The 19,693-nt window shown below is 43.8% G+C and overlaps 1 protein-coding gene across 4 annotated transcripts in view; it reads right to left on the bottom strand.

Annotated features, from left to right (window-relative positions):
• The window catches only part of NFATC2 (nuclear factor of activated T cells 2), a 185,702-nt gene that overhangs the window by 144,850 nt on the left and 21,159 nt on the right, over nt 1-19,693 (bottom strand). For all 4 annotated transcript variants that reach the window (XM_053249762.1, XM_053249761.1, XM_053249764.1 and 1 more), the window contains exon 3: nt 18,793-18,961. In XM_053249762.1, coding sequence (XP_053105737.1) covers nt 18,793-18,961 — 169 coding nt within the window. The remainder of the gene's footprint in view (nt 1-18,792; nt 18,962-19,693) is intronic.

Genomic DNA, 19,693 nt, shown 5'->3' with positions numbered 1-19,693 from the left:
CCATAAACTGTTCAAAGGCAGTTGTAATGTACTCTAATTTAGATGACACTAATGATATTTGTTCTAAAACTGATAGGACAGTTCTTGCGGTCAAACGGGTGTGTTCCTCTAAGTAATCAACCAGACAGCAATTCTGTACAACCTGTTCCACCATCTCCAGCCAGGGGTGGGGGTTCTCCATCTGGGGTGCACTAGTATTGAAGTTTAAAACCTTTTTACACCTCACCCCCTCTTCCTCTGCCTGAGTGGAAGCCTCTGATACCTCCATATCCAATACATCAAATGTATTTGGTGGAGCAAGCATAATTAAATTACAACCATCTCCTTAAGAGATAGCATGTCATCAATTCTGGTCTGTATTGCTGATTTTTGCAGTCTCTGTAACCCAGGTGATCATCTTGAGCATTTCTTACCCATTTTGGAATCTCAATGCTGACTGCGTTAATTGTTCCAAACTCCAGCCTGATATAACGCTGATAAATGGGCTTCAAACTGTTTGGATAAAGACTAAAACATTAAACAAAATTTTTTTAAGGGAGGACAAGGTAATTATTTTAGACGGAGCCCAAAACATACTGCTGTGAACCCATTGCCATCTTGGCTCCTCCCAGCACCATAATATAATAAAGTCCCATTCAAATTTAATTCAAGGATCCCACTCAAACATTTAAAAATGGCCATATATTAAAACTCTCTTCTCCAATCAACTTAGCCCAAATCACAGAACAGAGTCCAAACAGGGCGCTTAGGAAGATCACCCAGAAACCACTGCAAACATACATAATAATCCTTAGGATTATTCTTTAAAGTAGTTACTTACCCACACCATGGCCATTACATGTTGTGCCAAACATGACATCATTTAAGTGTCTGACATGAAGTTTTTATGTATACATCAGTGAAGTATACATTCCCAGATCTATACAGTGAAGTGAAGGACTTTGCGCTGTCTCTTGTCTCAAAGACAGTGGAGGACAGACTAGTGAGTCAGAGGGCTAGAGGGTCAAGACATTGGTCATCCCTTCTCTACTGCTCTGACACTATCCCTTTGGAATGTAGATTGCTACTCTTAGGGACTAACTTCCTTCCTTCCTGCTTTGCACTTCCTCTTCCCTTCTCTTCCTGTTCTTTCTGCCTTGCAAAATGCAAGCTCCTCTCCCTGCACCATGTGTGCAGAGATGCAGAATACATCTGCATCCAGCTAGCTAGCTAGATTAAAGATCCTAACTCCACACTTTCCTATCTAGAATGGAGTTCTCTAATAAATACCACTTATATTGATTAAAAACTATGAACTGGCTCCCTTTCTACACCATTTTTTGCAAGTGGTGCAGGGGCAGGAAGAAAGGGAGTTGAAGCAACCTCCTTTTCTCTCCTGTGCTTTTTGCAAGGAGCATGAGAAGAGACACTCCTTACGAAGCTTGCTTGGAGAAGAGCTGCTCTAATGGCAGCATCAGGGGACATTCCATCACCCTGCTGGTGGTAGAATCTCGCCTCATCAAAGGGCTGCCACAGCATGATCCTGAGAAGGGACATCCAGAGTTGTGCCTCTGTGCACGCCAAACTGTCTGAATATGGTGATGCTATTGGTGTGTGCAGTCAGTCACAAAGATTGCAGTGTGACTTGAGGAGGAGACTATGTCTTAGGTGTCCTACTGAGGTCAAGTCTAGACATGTCAATGTAGGCACACCTTTAGGGACCGAGATCACTGCCAGAGGCTAAGCTGTTGCCCTTCATTTTTCAACCCACTTCTTCCAATGACAGACAGGACAAAATCTAGATTTGAAGGGCAGACACTTGAAAAAATAAATGCAAGTTTTTAAAGAATGAGAATCCTGAATGGGTTCTCACCTCCCATCTTATAAAGGTGAGCAGCTCACAATAAGCCTCCCCCAAAAGTGTATATATAGACCAGACTGGAGAAAAACCAACTCATTTGAGTCACATTTACCAAAAAGGGAAAGGGAAGCCAGACATGATGTGTACCTTTCCATATTCTATTTTGGGGGTTTTATTTCTTTCTTTCAGTACAAATGGACTGTTTGGAGGCAGGGGGAGCAGTTTGCATTAAAGTTATAATATTAACATGACTAGACCTGGGCTTGGGCTGGTTTGTGACTCAAGGAAATGCTAGGTACTCTGTCAGATAAATAAATAACATCATTCAGAAAACAAGGCAGCTATTCTCAGTTGGTTTTATTGCAGAGATCGGTAATTCCAAAAAATTTTAAAAAATTAAAAATGCATGATTAAATTTACCAACTCAGCCCTTCACAAACTAGCTTCATTCCTTCATTAGCTCATTAGGAAGTGTAGATATTAAGCACACACTTTTAAGTAATTCTGCTGGTAGAAGTGAACATAATTATGAATGTTCTGTTTGCATATATAGCTTTCAGCATGTGAGCAGAAATGGCTACTTTGTGGCAAACTGCCTGGACAATTAAAAAACCCAGCTAAGGATCCATAGCAGGTAGGTCTCATTATTACACCTAGTGCATTTCAAGCAAAGTAACTCTTCCTCAGAGATGACAGTATCTTCTGGCTTTTCATACATGAAAATCTTTCTGCCCTCAAGGAAAACGCCTTGGTGTAATAATAAGACATAGGAAGCTGCCATATACTGAGTCAGACAATAGGTCCATCTCGCTCAGTATTGTCTACACAGACTGGCAGCAGCTTCTCCAAGACTGCAGGCAGAAATCTCTCTCAGCCCTATCTTGGAAATGCCAGGGAAAGAACTTGGAACCTAGATGCTTTCCCCAAAGCAGCTCCATCCCCTTACAGTGCTCACACTTCTAGTCTCCCTTTCATATGCAGCCAGGGCGGACCCTGCTTAGCTAAGGGGACAAGTCATGCTTGCTACCACGAGACCAGCTCTCTTCATCTGGAAGTGTTTTATAAAATAAACAATGTTTTCATCACTATGGGCATTTGCCTCCCATTTTCACTTGATTCCTTCTTTTGCCACTGGGATTCACTTCTCCTCAATTCAGCAGCCAATCTTGGGTATTATTTTCCGCTTCTATTTTATCTCCAGCATAGAAACATATTGCTATCACATGGGCAGGGAGGTAGCTTGCTGACTCAGGGCAGTTTACACAGAGAAATAATAAATACATAAGATGGATCCCTGTCCCCAAAGGGCTCACAATCAAAAAAGAAACATAAGATATACACCAGCAACAGTCACTGGAGGTACTGTGCTGAGGTGCATAGGGCCAGTTACTCTCCCCCTGCTAAATAAAGATAATCATCATGTTAGAAGGTTCCTCTTTGCAAAGTAAGCAGGGGTTTATATATGCCCCTACAGCTGTAGCAAATTTGGTTCAAATTGGTTAGCCAGTTCACAAGTTAGCACACTTGCGCCTCAAAAGTTTACACGTCTGCCATTTTGAATCGGGGTGGATATCAACATAAACTACGCCATTGAAGTGTCCCTGTGTGTCACTCACTACTACTGTACCTAATTTGGTTCAAATTAGTTAGACGTTCCACAAGTTAGCCCACTTGCACCTCAAATGTTCATGCATCTGCCATCTTGAATCATGGTAGATTACATAATCACAAACTATGCCACTGGGGCATCCCTTTGTGTCCCTACAGCTGTACCCAATCTGGTTCATATTGGTCCAGGCATTGCAAAGTTGGGGGCAGGGGCGGTGGCACACACACACACACACACACGGACATACAAAATGCCATATGATCTCATAAGCCTACTGGAAAGTAGGCTAATAAAAACAAACACAATTTAAAACAAATTGCTTAAAACAATGTAAAAATGAATTTAAAACAGGTCAAAACCATTTAAAACCAATTAAAAATACTTTAAAACAATTTAAATACCTTGGAAGGCCAGGCCAAATAAATAAGTCTTTAGGGCTCACTTGAAGACCAACAACAAGCCCAAACTACAGATATATGCCAGGAGTGCATTCCACAAGCCAGGAGCAGCAACAGAGAAGGCCTGGTTCCGAGTTGCCACCAGATGTACCAGTGGTAACTGAAGACAGACCTCTCCAGATGACCACAATGTGCGATGGGGATCATACAGAAGAAGGCTCTCTCTAAGGTAACCCAGACCTAACCCAGCACTTTGTATTTGCCCGGAAACATATTAGCAGCCAATGCAACTGTTTTAAAACAGACCTAATATGGTCTCTCCACATCACCCCAGAAACCAGTCTGACTGCCCCTTTTCACTAAATGAATTTTCCCAACTACATAGAAAGGCAGCTCCACATAGAGTGCATTACAATAATCAAGCCTGTAGATTACCAGCTGATGCACCACTGATTTGAGATTGTTCTCTTCAAGGAATGGATGCAGCTGTCGAATTGACCAAAGTTGATGGAAAGCGTTCCTCACTATAGCCTCCACCTGGGATACCAGGGTGAGGCCTAGATCCAAGAGAGTTCCCAAGCTGCGCATCTGTTCCTTCTGGGGGAGTGTAACCCCATCCAGCAAAGGAAGATCTAACTCATACCTCCGATTCCAATCCCCCACAATGAGCATCTCCGTCTTGCTTGGATTCAGCTTCAGTTTGTTATCCCTTATCCAGCCTATTACTGCTTGTAGGCAGGAATTTAGGGAATGAATGCCATTTGAGGAGGAGGAGGAGGTGGTGGTGGTGGAGGAGAAATAGATTTGGGTGTCATCAGCATACTGATAGCACCCTGCACCAAATCTCCTGATGACCTCACCCAGCGGTTTCATGCAGATGTTAAAAAGTATTGGTGACAAAATGGAGCCCCGAGGGACTCCATATAACAGCTCCCATTTTGAAGAGCAACCATCACCAAGCTCCACCATCTGGATTCTACCTGAGAGATAGGAGCGGAACCACTGCAAAGCAGTGCCTCCTAACCCCAACTCCCCCAGGTGATCCAGAAGGATACCATGGTTGATGGTATCGAACGCTGCCGAGAGTTCCAAAAGAACCAAGAGAGTCACACTCCTTCTGTCAATTCCCTGGTAAAGGTCATTCATCAGGCTGACCAGGGCCGTCTCAACTCCATAGCATGCTCTAAAGCCAGTTTGAAATGGGTCTAGATAATCAATTTCCTCCAGAACTGCCTGGAGCTGGCTAGCAACCACTCTCTCAATCACCTTGCCCAACCATGGGAGATTGGAGACCAGCCTATAACTATCAATCACAAAGGGATTAACATTGTTTTAAAATTTAAAATGTTTCAATGTTTTAATTTGTGCTGTTTGACTGTAAATTGTCCAGAGTCGTGAATTCTGGGTGGTATATAAATATGTTAAACAAACAAATAAATAAATTTAAATCCCTGATCATGTCTGTGATGTGTGTCTGAAGTTCATTGCTTGGCTTTGTAGCAGCTGCTACACAGCAGTGCATTAGGAAAATAAAACAAATGTCATTTCTAACTCCTAACACATTCTAAAGTCTAAAGCAAAGCACTTGCATATCTTGATGAAGGATGGCCCAGAAAGTAGATGGAAAATAGCTGACACTACAGAACCAACACACAACTTTTAAAGAGTTCCTTAGCCAAAGTACCTGGCGGTGAGTCCCTTCCACCAATCAGAGGTAGGCCATGAAGGCCAGGTTTATTATTTATTGATTTGATTTGGTTTATATGCCACCCCTCAAAAAAGGGCACAGAGCGGTTGACAGCTCCTCAGCCAATGAGGTGGTTAGATACCCCGCTGGGTAGAGGCAGCTGACACCTGTCCATATTCAAAGAATTTTTCAGTTACCATCCCCACAGGGGAGGAGAGGTACAAAGCGTCCATTTATCCTGTGTTAGACAGGATTAGGGAATTAGGTCAGGTAGATGCTGTGGACATGATGCTCTCACTTCAAGACGATGAAGGCTAACTCCCATCATGCATGCGGTTCCTTGACAGGGCTGCTCTGGGAAGAGTACCTGCATGCTTGCAGGCAGAAGGTTCCAAGTTCTCTCTCTGGCATCTCCAAGATAGGGCTAAGACTGCTGCCTGCAACCTTGGAGAAGCCACTGCCAGCCTGTGTAGACAGTGCTGAGCTAGATGGACCAGTGGTCTGACTCAGTATAAGGCAGTTTCCTATGTTCCAATGTTCCTATGTTAATAAGCACTGGGGCTCACAAAGGGGGCTGTGTTCTCTTAAATACAACTGATCTACCTTGCAGGGTTCTTGTAAGAACTGCAGTGCATGTGAACTGCTTTGAACCTTCAAGTGCCTAAAAATGGTAATAATTTGTTCAGAGGTCATGGTCTGAAGACAGATGGTGGAGCCACTTTGCTGAAGCTTAACAAATCTGGGTCTGGTCAAGGTCCACATGAGAGATTGCCTTGAAACCTCATCTAGGCCTAATGTACCTAATGCTCTGCCATGGATGAAAGGCAGGATATAAATATATAGATTATTAAATTTTCCAAATACTTTTAGAAGAATCTGGTAGGCCAAATTGCTCCAGCTAAGGCTATGCTGCATGAAAGCAAAAGTAGCATATATTAAATAGAGTAGAAACGAGGAAAGAGTGGTTTCAAACCACTGGTTTGTTTCAGCAAGATCTTTCTCCGTGGGAGTGGTGCACTTTTCTTCACCATAAAGATCTTTTAAAATGAAAACACTTGTCTTCTTCCTGTCTAGACAACCCTCTTCTAGAAGGAAAAAGAGATAGATAGATAGATAGATAGATAGATAGATAGATAGATAGATAGATAGAGAGAGTCTACAGGTCTTAGTTATTTTGTCTGCCTCCAGATGATAAACTTTTAGACTAGATTACAAATGGAGCCAATAAAATGAAATTCCGGGGGAAGCACAGCCATTTGCGGGGCAGGGGGATTATTTATTTATTTATTTGAAGCATTTATTATACTGCCCACTCCAAAGACTCCAGGCGGTGTACAATGACATGTAAATAAGGTAACATTAAAAATTACAATCAAAAATTACATTAAAATTTTCAAACTAAAATAGATAATGAAAAGGAAATAAAATAAACTACAGGGCAAATGCCCAGCAGAAAAGAAAGGTCTTCAGTACGGATTTCAGTACGGATTCAGTATGGTAAAGAGGGGGTTAGACGAATCTGAAGGGGAAGAGAATTCCAAAGAAGTGGGGCAGCAACCGAAAAAGCCCTTTCGCGGGTCCTAGAACTCCAAACCTCTCGAAAATCAGGGACCGACAAAAGGGCCATGTGTATATATCTAATGCTGCAGTCCTAAATATACATACTTGGAAATAAGTCACTCCAAAAACAAGGACTTACACCCGAGTAAATATGGTGAAGACTGGGCTTTTAGGGTTTTGTACTTCCTGTATCTATTCTGCAGGCATTAGGCCTTAGGCAGAAGGATACAATGAACAAACAAATTGGAGGCGATTAAGATGTAAAAAAAGATGTAGTAGATGCCAGAAAAAGAGTCTCTAGTTAGAGGGCAGTGGCAGGTTTAACTGGCAGGACAAAGCAAGCCAGGGAAGACAGATCATGACAACAAAGTTGACATTGTTAAAAGGTTGCTGCCTGCTGACTACTAACACAAGCACATTAGGGTGAAAACATCAGGGCGGAGATTTTCAAACCTGGGTTTCCAGATGTTGTTGGACTACAACCCCCATCAACCCCAGTCCCAGGCTATATGTGGCTGGGGATGAGGAGAGCTGTAGTCTAATATCTAAGGACCTGTGTTTGAGAAGCCCTGTTTTAGGAGCCTCCGTGCAGGATTTCCTGCCTCCATGTGGCCTATAGATAATAACCATTTGCCAAGTGATAACCACAGTAGCATAACACTTCTTGGTCTATTGGCCATCTTTACCATTTCCTTCTGTGTGGCTTTGCTTAGAATTTGAAGCTGGACTTCCTTTGACAGGTGATGAGAGGCCGGTGGCCCTGACAGCTCAGTCCCAGAGCACATGTTCTGTATGCAGAAGTCCCAGTTCAAAGGATCCTGAGCAGTGAGACTGGGGAGGACCCTGTTCTGTCTCAATCCTTGGCCAGCCACTGCCAGTCAGATAATACTCGGCTAGGTGGACCAGTTGCCTGGCTCTGTGTGTGGCAGCTTCATAGGTTAACACTGTCCCATCAAGTGGTGAGGAAACGTCGTAGCCCACCTCTGCACCTGATCAGAAAAGCATCCCTTGGCAGAGCAATGCAGACAACTAACTTAGATGCACATTGCACTACTACTTGATATTCACCTAGTGTGCACGAGTGTGTGTGGTTAGCTTGGGAACCCTTTCTCCTGAGTTTGATCAGTTCCAGTGGTTTTGCTCACTTCAGTTTGGTGTAAAGTGGTGTAAACCAATCCACTTCTTCATGTAACCTCTCACATCCTGATTGGAGTTGTTTTTTGTTTTTGTTTTAAACACCCCCAACTGAGACCTGCATCTGTGTGATCAGCTTTTTTCAGTAATACATTGGTGATTTAGAGTGACATTAATCAACCTCTGAGGAAAACAAAAAAAAAGAAAACAGGAAAAAAAAAAGAATCCCCACTGTGTGCAGTTAATTAAAGGCAAATAAAACTAAGTGAGAAATCGCTTCCTCCTACCCCTTCCCTTTTCCTACTGCATGTATGAAGATAAGACCACACTTGAAACATTTGCTCCCTCTGGTTTCAAAGGAATGGCTCGGAATTACAGCTCATGACTGCCACAGGTTGCTATTGCTTCAACTCCTAGTGCATTTTTCAGTGTAGGAAACCCTCAGTGATTTCTATTTCATGCTTCCTGCAAGAAGGGACTAGTCTAAGGCAACTTTGCTTTATAGAATAGCGATCTTTCACAGCTACACCCTGATTCTACCTGTTGCACCACAGTAGACACTAGGGATGTGCAAATCGGCTCGCCAGTTCATCATCAAACGGGGCCTGTTCAATGGCTAATCCTTGAGCCTAACAGGGCCTGGTTTGGTTCAACTTTGAGCTGAACCCCCCGGACCAGCTTGGGGGTTCTAGACATGTTTTAAAAAAAATAAAATTAAACTTACCACCAGGTCCAGCAGCCTCTGGTAAGTTTAAATAACAAAAATAATTTCTAGCTAGAACGGCCTCTCCGCTGTTCAAGCCAGAGCCAAACTAGGGCCTGGCTCGACATGCACGGAATTGAACTGAATTGGCCCAGTTCCAATCCAGTTCTATTCGAACCGGGCTTCCCAGTTCCATACATACCCCTAGTGGACACTATAGACCCATTCACACATTATGTTCAACACTCATACCATGAATGTACAGTGTACTCAGGTACAGTCATTCACATGTTATGTGGAATGCAGGTACAGAAGTACACTTCCTATCTGTACCATGCATTTGAAGGGCCTGTATCCAGGTTCACTTTTTAAATGAACACAAACTTGTGTATGAGTGTACAGACATCTGTACGCTCATACAGCACAACGTCTGGATTGGGTTTATGTTTTCATTTGAAAATGGTGTAGCCACTAGCCAGGGACATAGCCAGAATGATTAATTGAGCTGAATGCCCTTTGTAGCAAAACAATGCAAAGTGTATGCCAAGAAATTACAGATTTCTGTATGCAAGATAACTGTGTTTAAATGAAACACACATGCCTTTTGATTGCATAACATATTCTGCATCCAAGGTTCAGGTTTGCCAAGAATTTGGATCTGACAGTGTGTCTCAGCACGGTCACAGAGACTAAGAGACCACTAGCCATAAGACAACAGAAGGGAATTGTGCAGGTCACATTCCTGAGAACAGAATTTAATCCTCCTCAGTCCCAATCTTATTTCTAAGCCCTCAAGAATTACAGCCCTCAAGTCTGCAACCACATTTCAAAACCTTTCTCCAGAGTCATGAGGACTAGAAATTTCCTTTGCTACTGATAAAAAGAAAGAAAGCGGGTATGTCAGGATGTCACATTCCACAGCAGATTGTATGCACACATAATACGTAGAAACAAGTTAGACATTCCCACAGTCTCAGGTTCTGATGACATTTCTGTGCATAAGCATGGCTGCACAACGGCCACAGTTTAGCCCTGTGTTGTACACCAAAGGTTCCGATCTACTATAATAGTTCACTGCACACTTATAAAACCTATATAAATGTAAAAGCTGGGAAGGGAACTACAGCAGTAAACAATGAACTCTCTGACTTGAAGTCACAGGAGAAGAGATACCACCACATTTCTTAATGGAGAGAAAACATGATAATGCAACTGAAGATTATTTGCATTTCATCCACAAAACCTGTCTGTCACAGCCTCCCACTCATCGGCCCAGGAAGTCTGAGTCCAAAGTCTGCAACCCTAAGCATATTTAAGGCTCAAACTACATGTTATTTAAATATATTCTTTAAAAACATCAAATATACTTGCAAAGTGTGCACGCAGTGTTAAACAGCCAGTATGGGACCCCATGCAGAATCGGGGCCACAGCAGGAGGAGGAGGAGGAGGAGGAGGCTTTAAACAACATCCCCCAAGGTTCCTAATCCAGACAGAAGGCATCTGCCAAGGACAAAACAGCTCCCATTTCTACTGAATAGCATGTTCCCCCCACCCCGATAAACAGCAACCAGGGAGAACCTGATTCAGATTAGGACCACAGCGGTGGGGGTGGGGCAGGGCGTGGGTGTAACCAGAGCCAGCGTGGTATAGTGGTTAGAGTGCTGGACTAGGAGACCCAAGTTCAAATCCCCACTCAGCCATGAAACTAGCTGGGTGACTCTGGGCCAATCACTTCTCTCTCAGCCTAGCCTACTTCACAGGGTGGTTGTGAAAGAGAAACTTAAGTATGTAGTACACCGCTCTGGGCTCCTTGGAGGAAGAGCGGGATATAAATTTAATAATTATAATAACAAAAACAACAATAACAACAACCCCTCCCACCTTGCCCTGTTCCCAAACCACAAGGGGTCTCACTTGGCTACTTTTTAATATTTAAAAAACCAAAAACAAGCATGTGCTTCAAGACCAAAAAGCAGGAATAAATACTTAAAAAAAATAAATCAATAGGACCTTCTTATGAGTAAACATGGTTAGACTAGGGCTGTAAACAAAGAGGCCTTGTAAGAGTTAAGGCATTAAGGGAGGAGTACTTTGGTGTGATCTGTTTTTTGGTTTGCTTTTTAGTTTTTTCAAGTTAGCCTTTGCTAATTGTTGTCACTTCCTTCCTCTTGTTCTTTTAATACACAAACCTTAATGCACATGATCATTCTGCACCAGAATGCTGAGGCTTGTGTGGGTAATGCAATAATACCTGGTCTGCAGTCTTCAAAACCGTTCATTCTCACCTGCACTGCAGACACTTTGCCTCCTGTCTCCTAAAGGTTTAACTTCATGATACACGCAGGCATATGTAACAAAAACCTCAACAGCTATCGCAATTAGGGAAAAGCAGCTTCAGGGAGGAACAAGGTTTAAGAGAGAAGTGGGCATGGGGGCGGGGTGGGAGGGAGAGCACTTAACCCATCCCCTGCCTATCACTTTTGCACTACAGCTCCTCCTATGCACCACTGCCTACCTTCCACAGGGCTCTAGACGTGTGCAAAGCAGATTTGGAGCCAGCCTCAGTGCTCTGAGCCACCCCCACTCCAATTCAACCCCTTGGTGCTTTGAGGGGACAGGCCAGTTTGACTTGGCTGAGTTCTTCTAAGTAGTCACACTTTGATTTGAAGCAAAGCCTTTGGTATGCACCCCACTGTACCTTATGTGCCTCACTGGGCTGCAAGACAGGTAAGATGCACTAAGCAGTGAGGGATCACTGGAGGGAGCACTGTTTCAGTTTCAAATAGGGAATTGGTGTTTTTGCTTGTTTGGTTTTTGTTTGTTTGTTTTGTTTTGTTTTTAAAGCAACAACCTACAATCTTGGGAAAGGTGTAGGGTTTCCTGGGAATTGTAGTCTTTTTTGGGGCCTAAGGACTACAGTTCCCAAGAAAACTTGCAGCTTTCCCAGGACTGCCAAAGTGGCCCCTGCTTGAAAAACAGTGAAGATCACTGCTCTAAGCCCTGCTCTATGTTAATTCTCCACATGTTCCACTGGTAGTTATTTGCTCACTATATGCATCAGTTGTTATACACAAATATGACAGGAGCTAATACTGGCTGGCATAATGCTAACATGGGTATTTAGGAGTTAGATTCATGACATGCGGAAGGAATTTATGGTATCTAAATACACCAAGTGTGTGGAACATTCAGAGTTGCCTTATAACAGGGGTTCCCAACATTAAATCTCAAGAGGTTGTTGGACTACAACACCCACATGAAGGCCACTGTGGCTGGGAATAATGAGAGCTGTAGTCCAACAACATCTGGGGACCCAAGATGTCGCCTTATACCAAGTCAGATCACTGATCCATGTAACCCAGCGTAGTCTACTTTGATGGGTAGCAAGCAACTCTTCAAAGTATCAGGCGGACATCTTTTCCAGGACTGGTATCCCAATTCTGTGAACTACAGATACCAGGATTTGAGCCTGTGACCTTCTGCACACAATGCATATGCCCTACTATTGAGTAATGGGGCTCTCCCACACTTTATCCTCACAGCACCCCTGCAGTATTGGTTAGACAGCGATGGTGACTTGCCCAAAACCATTCAGTGCTGTTGAGGGGGAAAGAGAATTTCCTATTTTGACATGAAGAGTTCCAAAACTGCGTGCTAGCCACCAACAGATCCTATGGCAGAACCATTTTTAATACTCTACACAGCTATTTTTACTTCTATCATGAGCTTCCTCCAAAGTAGTATGCATGGGATTGTCCCATTTTATGCTGAAAGCATCCCTGCAATGTAGGGGAGGCTAAGAAATAAGGAAGGAGAGTGCCATCACTCAATGGAATAGCATCTGCTTTGTGTGCAGAAGGTCCCAGGTTCAATCTCTGGTATCTCCAACAAGGGCTGGGAGAATCCCTGTCTGACATTCTGGAGAGCTGCTACTCAGTGTAGACACTACTGGTCATGCTGGACCAATGGTCTCCCTCCTTTGTTCAGATGGAAGTTGCCAAAGTAATTGTCATCATAGAGTGGAATATGAATCCCTGTCTCCCACTGCTACTGCACCACACTATACTGTATCACACCTATGAGCTGCGAGGAACTATCCTTCCATATTAACAAGTGTTTCCCAATTTCTTCTGACAAAGAAGAACACAGGATTTGTCATGCTGGGTTGGATCAGAGGTCCATGTGAACCTGCACTTTGTCTCCAGCATTGGTCAGCTATATACCCACAGGAAGATGACAAGCTAGGTAGGATGGACAGACAAATCCCTTGTTTGCCTCCAAACATGTGTTAAGTAGATGTAAGCATGGAGGTTCTATGTTAACTATGTGACTAATTAACATGGGGGTGGGGGGTGTTCATGTCAACAGATGCAAGTTTTCTTAATTTGCCTAATTAATTTTGAACCTATAATTAGTTATCTGTTTACTTCTGGGTTTTCTAACACAGGCAGGCAGACTTAACTTGAGCCAGGCTTTAGCCTGAAGGTCTGTTTTTCATGCGAAAGGCCCACTGTGACACATGCCAATTAAGGATAAAGACCTCTGAGCCTGTGCAGAGTATATTTATCACGGTTGAATAATCACGGCTCATTGCCACATTTCTGAATTTAGGGCCAGTTTGGGGAAACAGTCCATCCCATTCTACAGGTTTTTTTTAACTACGGCTGGCAGAACTTGGCAGGAGTCTACTGAAAGGCAAAGGATGTGTGTGCGCCATATCCTCTCTGAACTGAGTGGCTGTGCCAACCTGGAGGAAAAAGCTTCATGTCAACACTAGCCTTTGTCCTCAACACAGAGGCAGTTGTTGCTATTCTCGGCCCTTGAACAAGATGTTAAACACACAAAAGCCCATGTCCTCATTGAATGCATCTTGCCCTGCCAGAGGCTCTAGCTTTAACAGGCAGACAATTGTTCGACTGTTCTAGGAGTACCCTACAAGCACACACTCCTCAATGGAATGTGCCAAGCTCCCAGGACCAAGCATGCAAAGAGGAAGCAGCAGCAGAGAGCAAAACCAGAAGATAAAGCTGGGGAGGACATGAGAGGCACCGCTGTGCAGCTCCCTCACTAAAGTCGGCTTCCATGCAAAAAAGGAAAGTTCTTTAAAGCACAAACAGACCAGAATTGCAGGCAAAGGTTCAAAAGGTTAATTCATTGCAGCGGGCATTTCCTTCCTAAAACTCTTTCATGAGCTATGTCAGAGGTGGAAGTAACACACACTACCACACACAGGCCATGGCACTGAACTAGGACGTATCAACTCAACTGGTTTGACGGGATTCTTTTAGAACTCAATAGAGCTCAAGGTTTTCTTCCCCACTTCAAGTATTAAATAAGCATAGCAAAGCCAGGAACATAGGAAACTGCCTTATACCGAGATAGACCATTGGTCCAGCTAGCTCAGTATTGTCTACCCAGACTGGCAGCAGCTCTCCAAGGTTACAGGCAGCAATCTTTCCCAGCCTTCCCTGGAAATGCCCAGGATGGAACCCAGGAACTTCTGCATACAACACACTTGCTTTACCACTGAGCTACGGCCCCATCCCCTAAAGGGGATATCTTACAATGCTCACCTATCCAAATAAATGCAAACCCTGCTTTGCAAAGGAGATAATTCACGCTTGCTGTTGCAAGACCAGCTCTCCATAGGAAGTGCGTGTTATCACCAATTATTGGTGGTTTGGATGATACCTTTGTGGGCCCACATGATTAGGAAGGGGATGTACTGAGAACATGTGGCATCCTCCATGGATGTCCCAACAGAGTCCTGTCACATCCCTCTATTTCATGGGGGGGGGCTGTTAATCCTAATGTCCTCTCTATTAGGAGTGTGTGGAGAGGGGCCATTCAGATGAATAGCCCGCCCACACACGATAAAGGTGTTGGGACATCCATGGAAGATGTAACAACATACATAGATCTGTATGTGCACATACTCTACACAGGTTGTATGTGCACTGAACATAATGCGTGAACAAGGTGTGAACAGGGTTATGTTGCAAACTGTGCCTCTTGAATTTCATGGCCTTTTGACTCCACTATTTACTTTTCTTTTGCTCTGTGTGTATATATAAACTTGCCAACTGAGGACAACACTTTATGCATCTGATAAACTGGGCTCAAGTCCATGAAACCTGAAGCCCTATTCAAGCATTCAGCCTGAACACAGGTAGAGAAGGGATGAGAGGGTGATGGCTAGTCATGCCCTCCCATGCTGACAGACTCCAAGGTCATGCAACCTGCTCCCCCTCAGTTCAGCATGTACATGCAGATGGAACATCTGCCTTGTACCGAGCAGGGGCATAACTATAATAGGGCAAGGGGAGACAGTTGTCTGGGGTCCCACTGCCCTGGGGGACACCCCAGAGGCAAGTCACATGTCTGACTCCCCCAACCGTGCACCCGCCCAGGCTTCCTTCAGTTGTATTCATCCTCCCAAATCGATGTGAATGTTAAGACCTGGAGCTACCAGAACAGCATGTCTTTCTCTAGTACCATTAAATGACTTGATTTGTCCACAATTTATAAAACCTTAAAAAAAAATAATTTAGGATATTCTATTGTGGCACATGGGATACACACACACACATATGAATTTTGTTACCACTATTCAGCCTCATTTAAGATTTCTTTACTTCATGAGCTGAGCTTCAGTGAGGGGGGGGCATTTTAAAAATCTTGTCTCTGGGCCCACTCCAACCTTGCTACGCCCCAGGTACCAAGTCAGACCACAGGTCCATCTAGCTCAGTATTGTCTACACAGACTGGCAGCAGCTTCTCCAAGATAGCAGGCAGGAATCTCTCCCAGCCCTATCTTGGAAATGCCAGGGAGGGAACTTGGAACCTAGATGCTCTTCCCAGAGTGGCCCCATCCCCTAAGCGAAATATCTCACAGTGCTCACACACCAAGTCTCCCATTCATATGCAACCAAGGTGGACCCTGCTTAGCTAAGGGGATAAGTCGTGCTTGCTACCACAAGACGAGCTCTCCTCTCTTCTAACACTAGAATCAATGCAAACACTGGGGAGAATCTCTTCCCCCGACCCCTGCCCGCTGCATGTTCCAATACCCTGACTGGCCAGGATCCTAGAACACAGGGAGAAATTCTTCCCAGGTTCAGAGACTGCCTCTGTAGAAACATGCTGAACACACAGCCATAGAACATATCGGCACAGGAGCAGGTGACTAGCTGGTGCACACCCATTCCTCCTGAGTACCTCAACTGGGCTTTATGTCACAATATAACAGTTTGTGTCTAAGGTGCCACAGTCACAAGCATCGTTTCCCCTGGCAACAGACTAATAAGGTTTCCTCTTTGGAAGCTGTTACATACTGTGTGTGCGCATGGCCCATGGAAGTTAACAACTGAGAAAACTTCCATTACAATCACCACCACTTTCTAGCTCCATTGGGCTACCCGTGGTTGCCATTTTTTTAATTCTTTAAACGGCGCTTGTCTACCATCAGGTGGTTTGGTTGGTCAAAGTAGCCACAAACTTCTTGTGCTTTTGGGAGCCATGATTTCCAAGGCCACCTCATGATTCTGACACTCTGTCTTACTTTTTTTTTTAATGCTGAGAACAGCAATACTAGTTGCTGAGCTAGGCTGGCTGGAAGGGGAAGAACCCAAGAAGAGGCTGGCTGACATATACTGCACAATATCCCATGTGGGTTCTAATGGACCATGCATGCAGTTGTGCAAGAGCACTCTTGTGCAAACATATGAAGTTTTACAGTGGCGTTGTGCAATTGATGACCAATGGAAATAATAGCTATTCATTGCACAATTGTGCACATGTTCTGTTAAGACCCTCATGAAACTTTGTGCAGTAACATCAGTCACTATTCACATCTTTCTATGCACCAAAAACTATTTCTTGGGAAGTCACTGCCATGCAAGCCACAGAGCTACAGATTTAAGCATGTGTACCAAGAGGAATAAGGGAGGAAGTAGCAGCCAGACCTGCTCTGTGCTCACTATTTGTAAGCAAAACACATGCAAACCGTTTAAGGAGTAACTATCCTCCACAGAGTGTGGCTCTATCTTCCTTTGATAGGGAAATATATTGCATGAACAGGTTAAATTATTTGATTGATTGACTGATTGATTGATATACCACCCTTCCAAAAATGGCTCAGGGCGGTTTACAACAGAATAAAACAATTAAAACCAGTTAACAATTAAAATCAAAACTATAAAAATAGAAAAAAACCAATTAAACCAATTAAATAAAATCCTTAATACTGCTTGTCTGGATTCACACACAGCAGGATCTTAAACCCTGCCCCTTGTGTTACTGTCGAAGGAAGAGCTGCATGTAGAGATGTCCACATTACAAATCAATGGTGGGTTTTTTGGGTAACCAATTTAACTGTTGTGACTTCCTCTAAAAGAGCCCCAAGAACCAGGGGCAGTCCTTTCATGAGGCGGTTGCCTGAGGCAGCATATTATTGGGGTACCAGGAAGGCAGCAACCCACAGGGTCATCTCGGAGGGGGTCAAAGAGCACTTCAGAGGGCAGGAGAGATCAGCGGAAATCCCACACACATACAAAGTGCTTCAATCAGGAATGAAGCAGCTGCACATGTGTTTCCTTTGCTGCACATGCATAGTATTTGTCAGAATGCTGGCCCCCATAACTTAGACCCAAATTAAACTCAAATGCTTCTACTGAAGTCTAGCCAAACTTATACGTGTGATCAAGAACAGGTCTATATTTCACCAGATCCTTCGATATCCTAAAGGCACCCCGCATTGCTTCCATGACCTCACTCCAACTTGCAAAAGGCCTGCTTGCCCTGAACTCAGTCACCCTTCCTTGGTGCATTCATGAACCCAATTACCTTTCCTCCTATCTCCCTTTACAACTGTATCAGCTTTACAGCAGGCCACCAAATGGCTCATTGAAATAAGGCTCAGCTCTGTAAAACGCTTCAATTAACCTCGTCCTCTTATCGCTCTCCAAACCGTTCCAGTGAAAGAGATTTCCTACTGGCGTCACATAAAAGAAGATATTGCAGAAGGAAGAGAGATTGTGACAACCAGCCAGGTGGCATTGTGATTTATAGCGCCAAGTCCTACGAAAGGTCTTGCATGTACAGGTTGCTCTAGTCAGCATCTCCCCAGCAGAATAATGAGTGGAAATCTGAAATAAAAGCCTCTTCCCCACCCCCAGCACATAGCAACAGGAACTGTACACAGTACTCCAAATGTGGATGCAACATAGATTTGTATAAGGGCATTATAATAGCATTGTATTTTCAACCCCCTTCCTAATGATCCCTACCATGGAATTTGCCTTTTTCACAGCTGACATCCATTGAGTCGACATGTTCAAAGAGCTGTCTGCCATGACCCCAATATCTCTCTCCTGGTCAGTCACTGACAGCTCAGATCCAATTAGTGTATATGTGAAGTTGGGACTCCCACTCCCCGGCAATATACATTACTTTACACTTGCTTACATTGGACCGCATTTGCCATTTTGTCGCTCACTCACCCAGATCGAAGAGATCCTTTTGGAGCTCCTCACGATCTGTTTTGGATTTCATTACCCTAAATAGTTTAGTGTTTTCTGTGGCCCTCTTACATTAATTATAAATAGGACTTCCCTTTGTGTTCTAATGTAGTGCCGTCTCTTGCAAATCAGGAATTAAATATTTCATATTAGAAAAAGGATACTTTGCTGGTGAGAGCAGAAAATCTTTGGTTCTACAAAGGGCAGAGGCAGAAATTGAATAACTTTGTACAGCTCCCATTTTCTTAAACAAAATGATGTTCAACCAGATTACCAAGAGGAATGAAATTCAAGGTCCTCTCCCACTTCACACTGTTCAGCAACCTTAATAAAATATCTTACCTGGATCACAGGATGCCCCCCTGTTGGTGCTTTGACTGCCCCTCGACTCCCTTCCGTTTCATAATGGGCACGATGGTGGGGTTTGGGCTGCACTTCAATCCGAAGTTCATAAGAGCCAGAATGACTGGAGAGTGGCCACTCAAGTGGTGGGAGGGATTGCACGGGGATACTGGGATGGGGAAAGGTCAATTTGAACACAGTTATGAAATGTAGATTAGGAAAAAGAACATAAACACTACAATCTCTCAAGACAAAAGTGGAGAAGGGGACCCTGGTTATATCACTCATAAGCCTCATTCACTGTACGAGTGTATAGATTGACAATCTATACAATCTATAGAGTGTATAGATTGTACACCTAATGGTGCAGCAGGGAAGTGACTTGACTAGCAAGCCAGAGGTTGCCGGTTCGAATCCCCACTGGTATGTTTCCCAGACTATGGAAAACACCTATATCGAGCAGCAGCAATATAGGAAGATGCTGAAAGGCATCATTTTATACTGTGTGAGAGGAGGCAATGGTAAACCCCTCCTGTATTCTACCAAAGACAACCACAGGGCTCTGTGGTCGCCAGGAGTCGACTTGACGGCACACTTTACCTTTACACTTGTACATGTGTTTGTGTGAATGACTGCCCTATGTTCATTTTAAAAGTGAACCTGGATACAGGCCCTTCAAATGCATGGTACAGATAGGAAGTGTACTTCTGTGCCTGAGTTCAGCATAACATGTGAATGACTGTACCTGTGTACACTGTACACTCTTACGAATGTCAAACATAAAATGTGTGAATGCACCTATGACTTATGTTACATCAAGATTGGATTATTGCAGCACACACTACATGGGGTTACCTTTGAAAAAGGTCTGGAAGTTTCTGAAGTGCCAGAATGCAGCACC

Source organism: Hemicordylus capensis, chromosome 4, assembly GCF_027244095.1.
Source record: "Hemicordylus capensis ecotype Gifberg chromosome 4, rHemCap1.1.pri, whole genome shotgun sequence".
Classification (NCBI taxonomy): domain Eukaryota; kingdom Metazoa; phylum Chordata; class Lepidosauria; order Squamata; family Cordylidae; genus Hemicordylus; species Hemicordylus capensis.
This window is presented reverse-complemented; position numbering and strand designations above follow the sequence as displayed.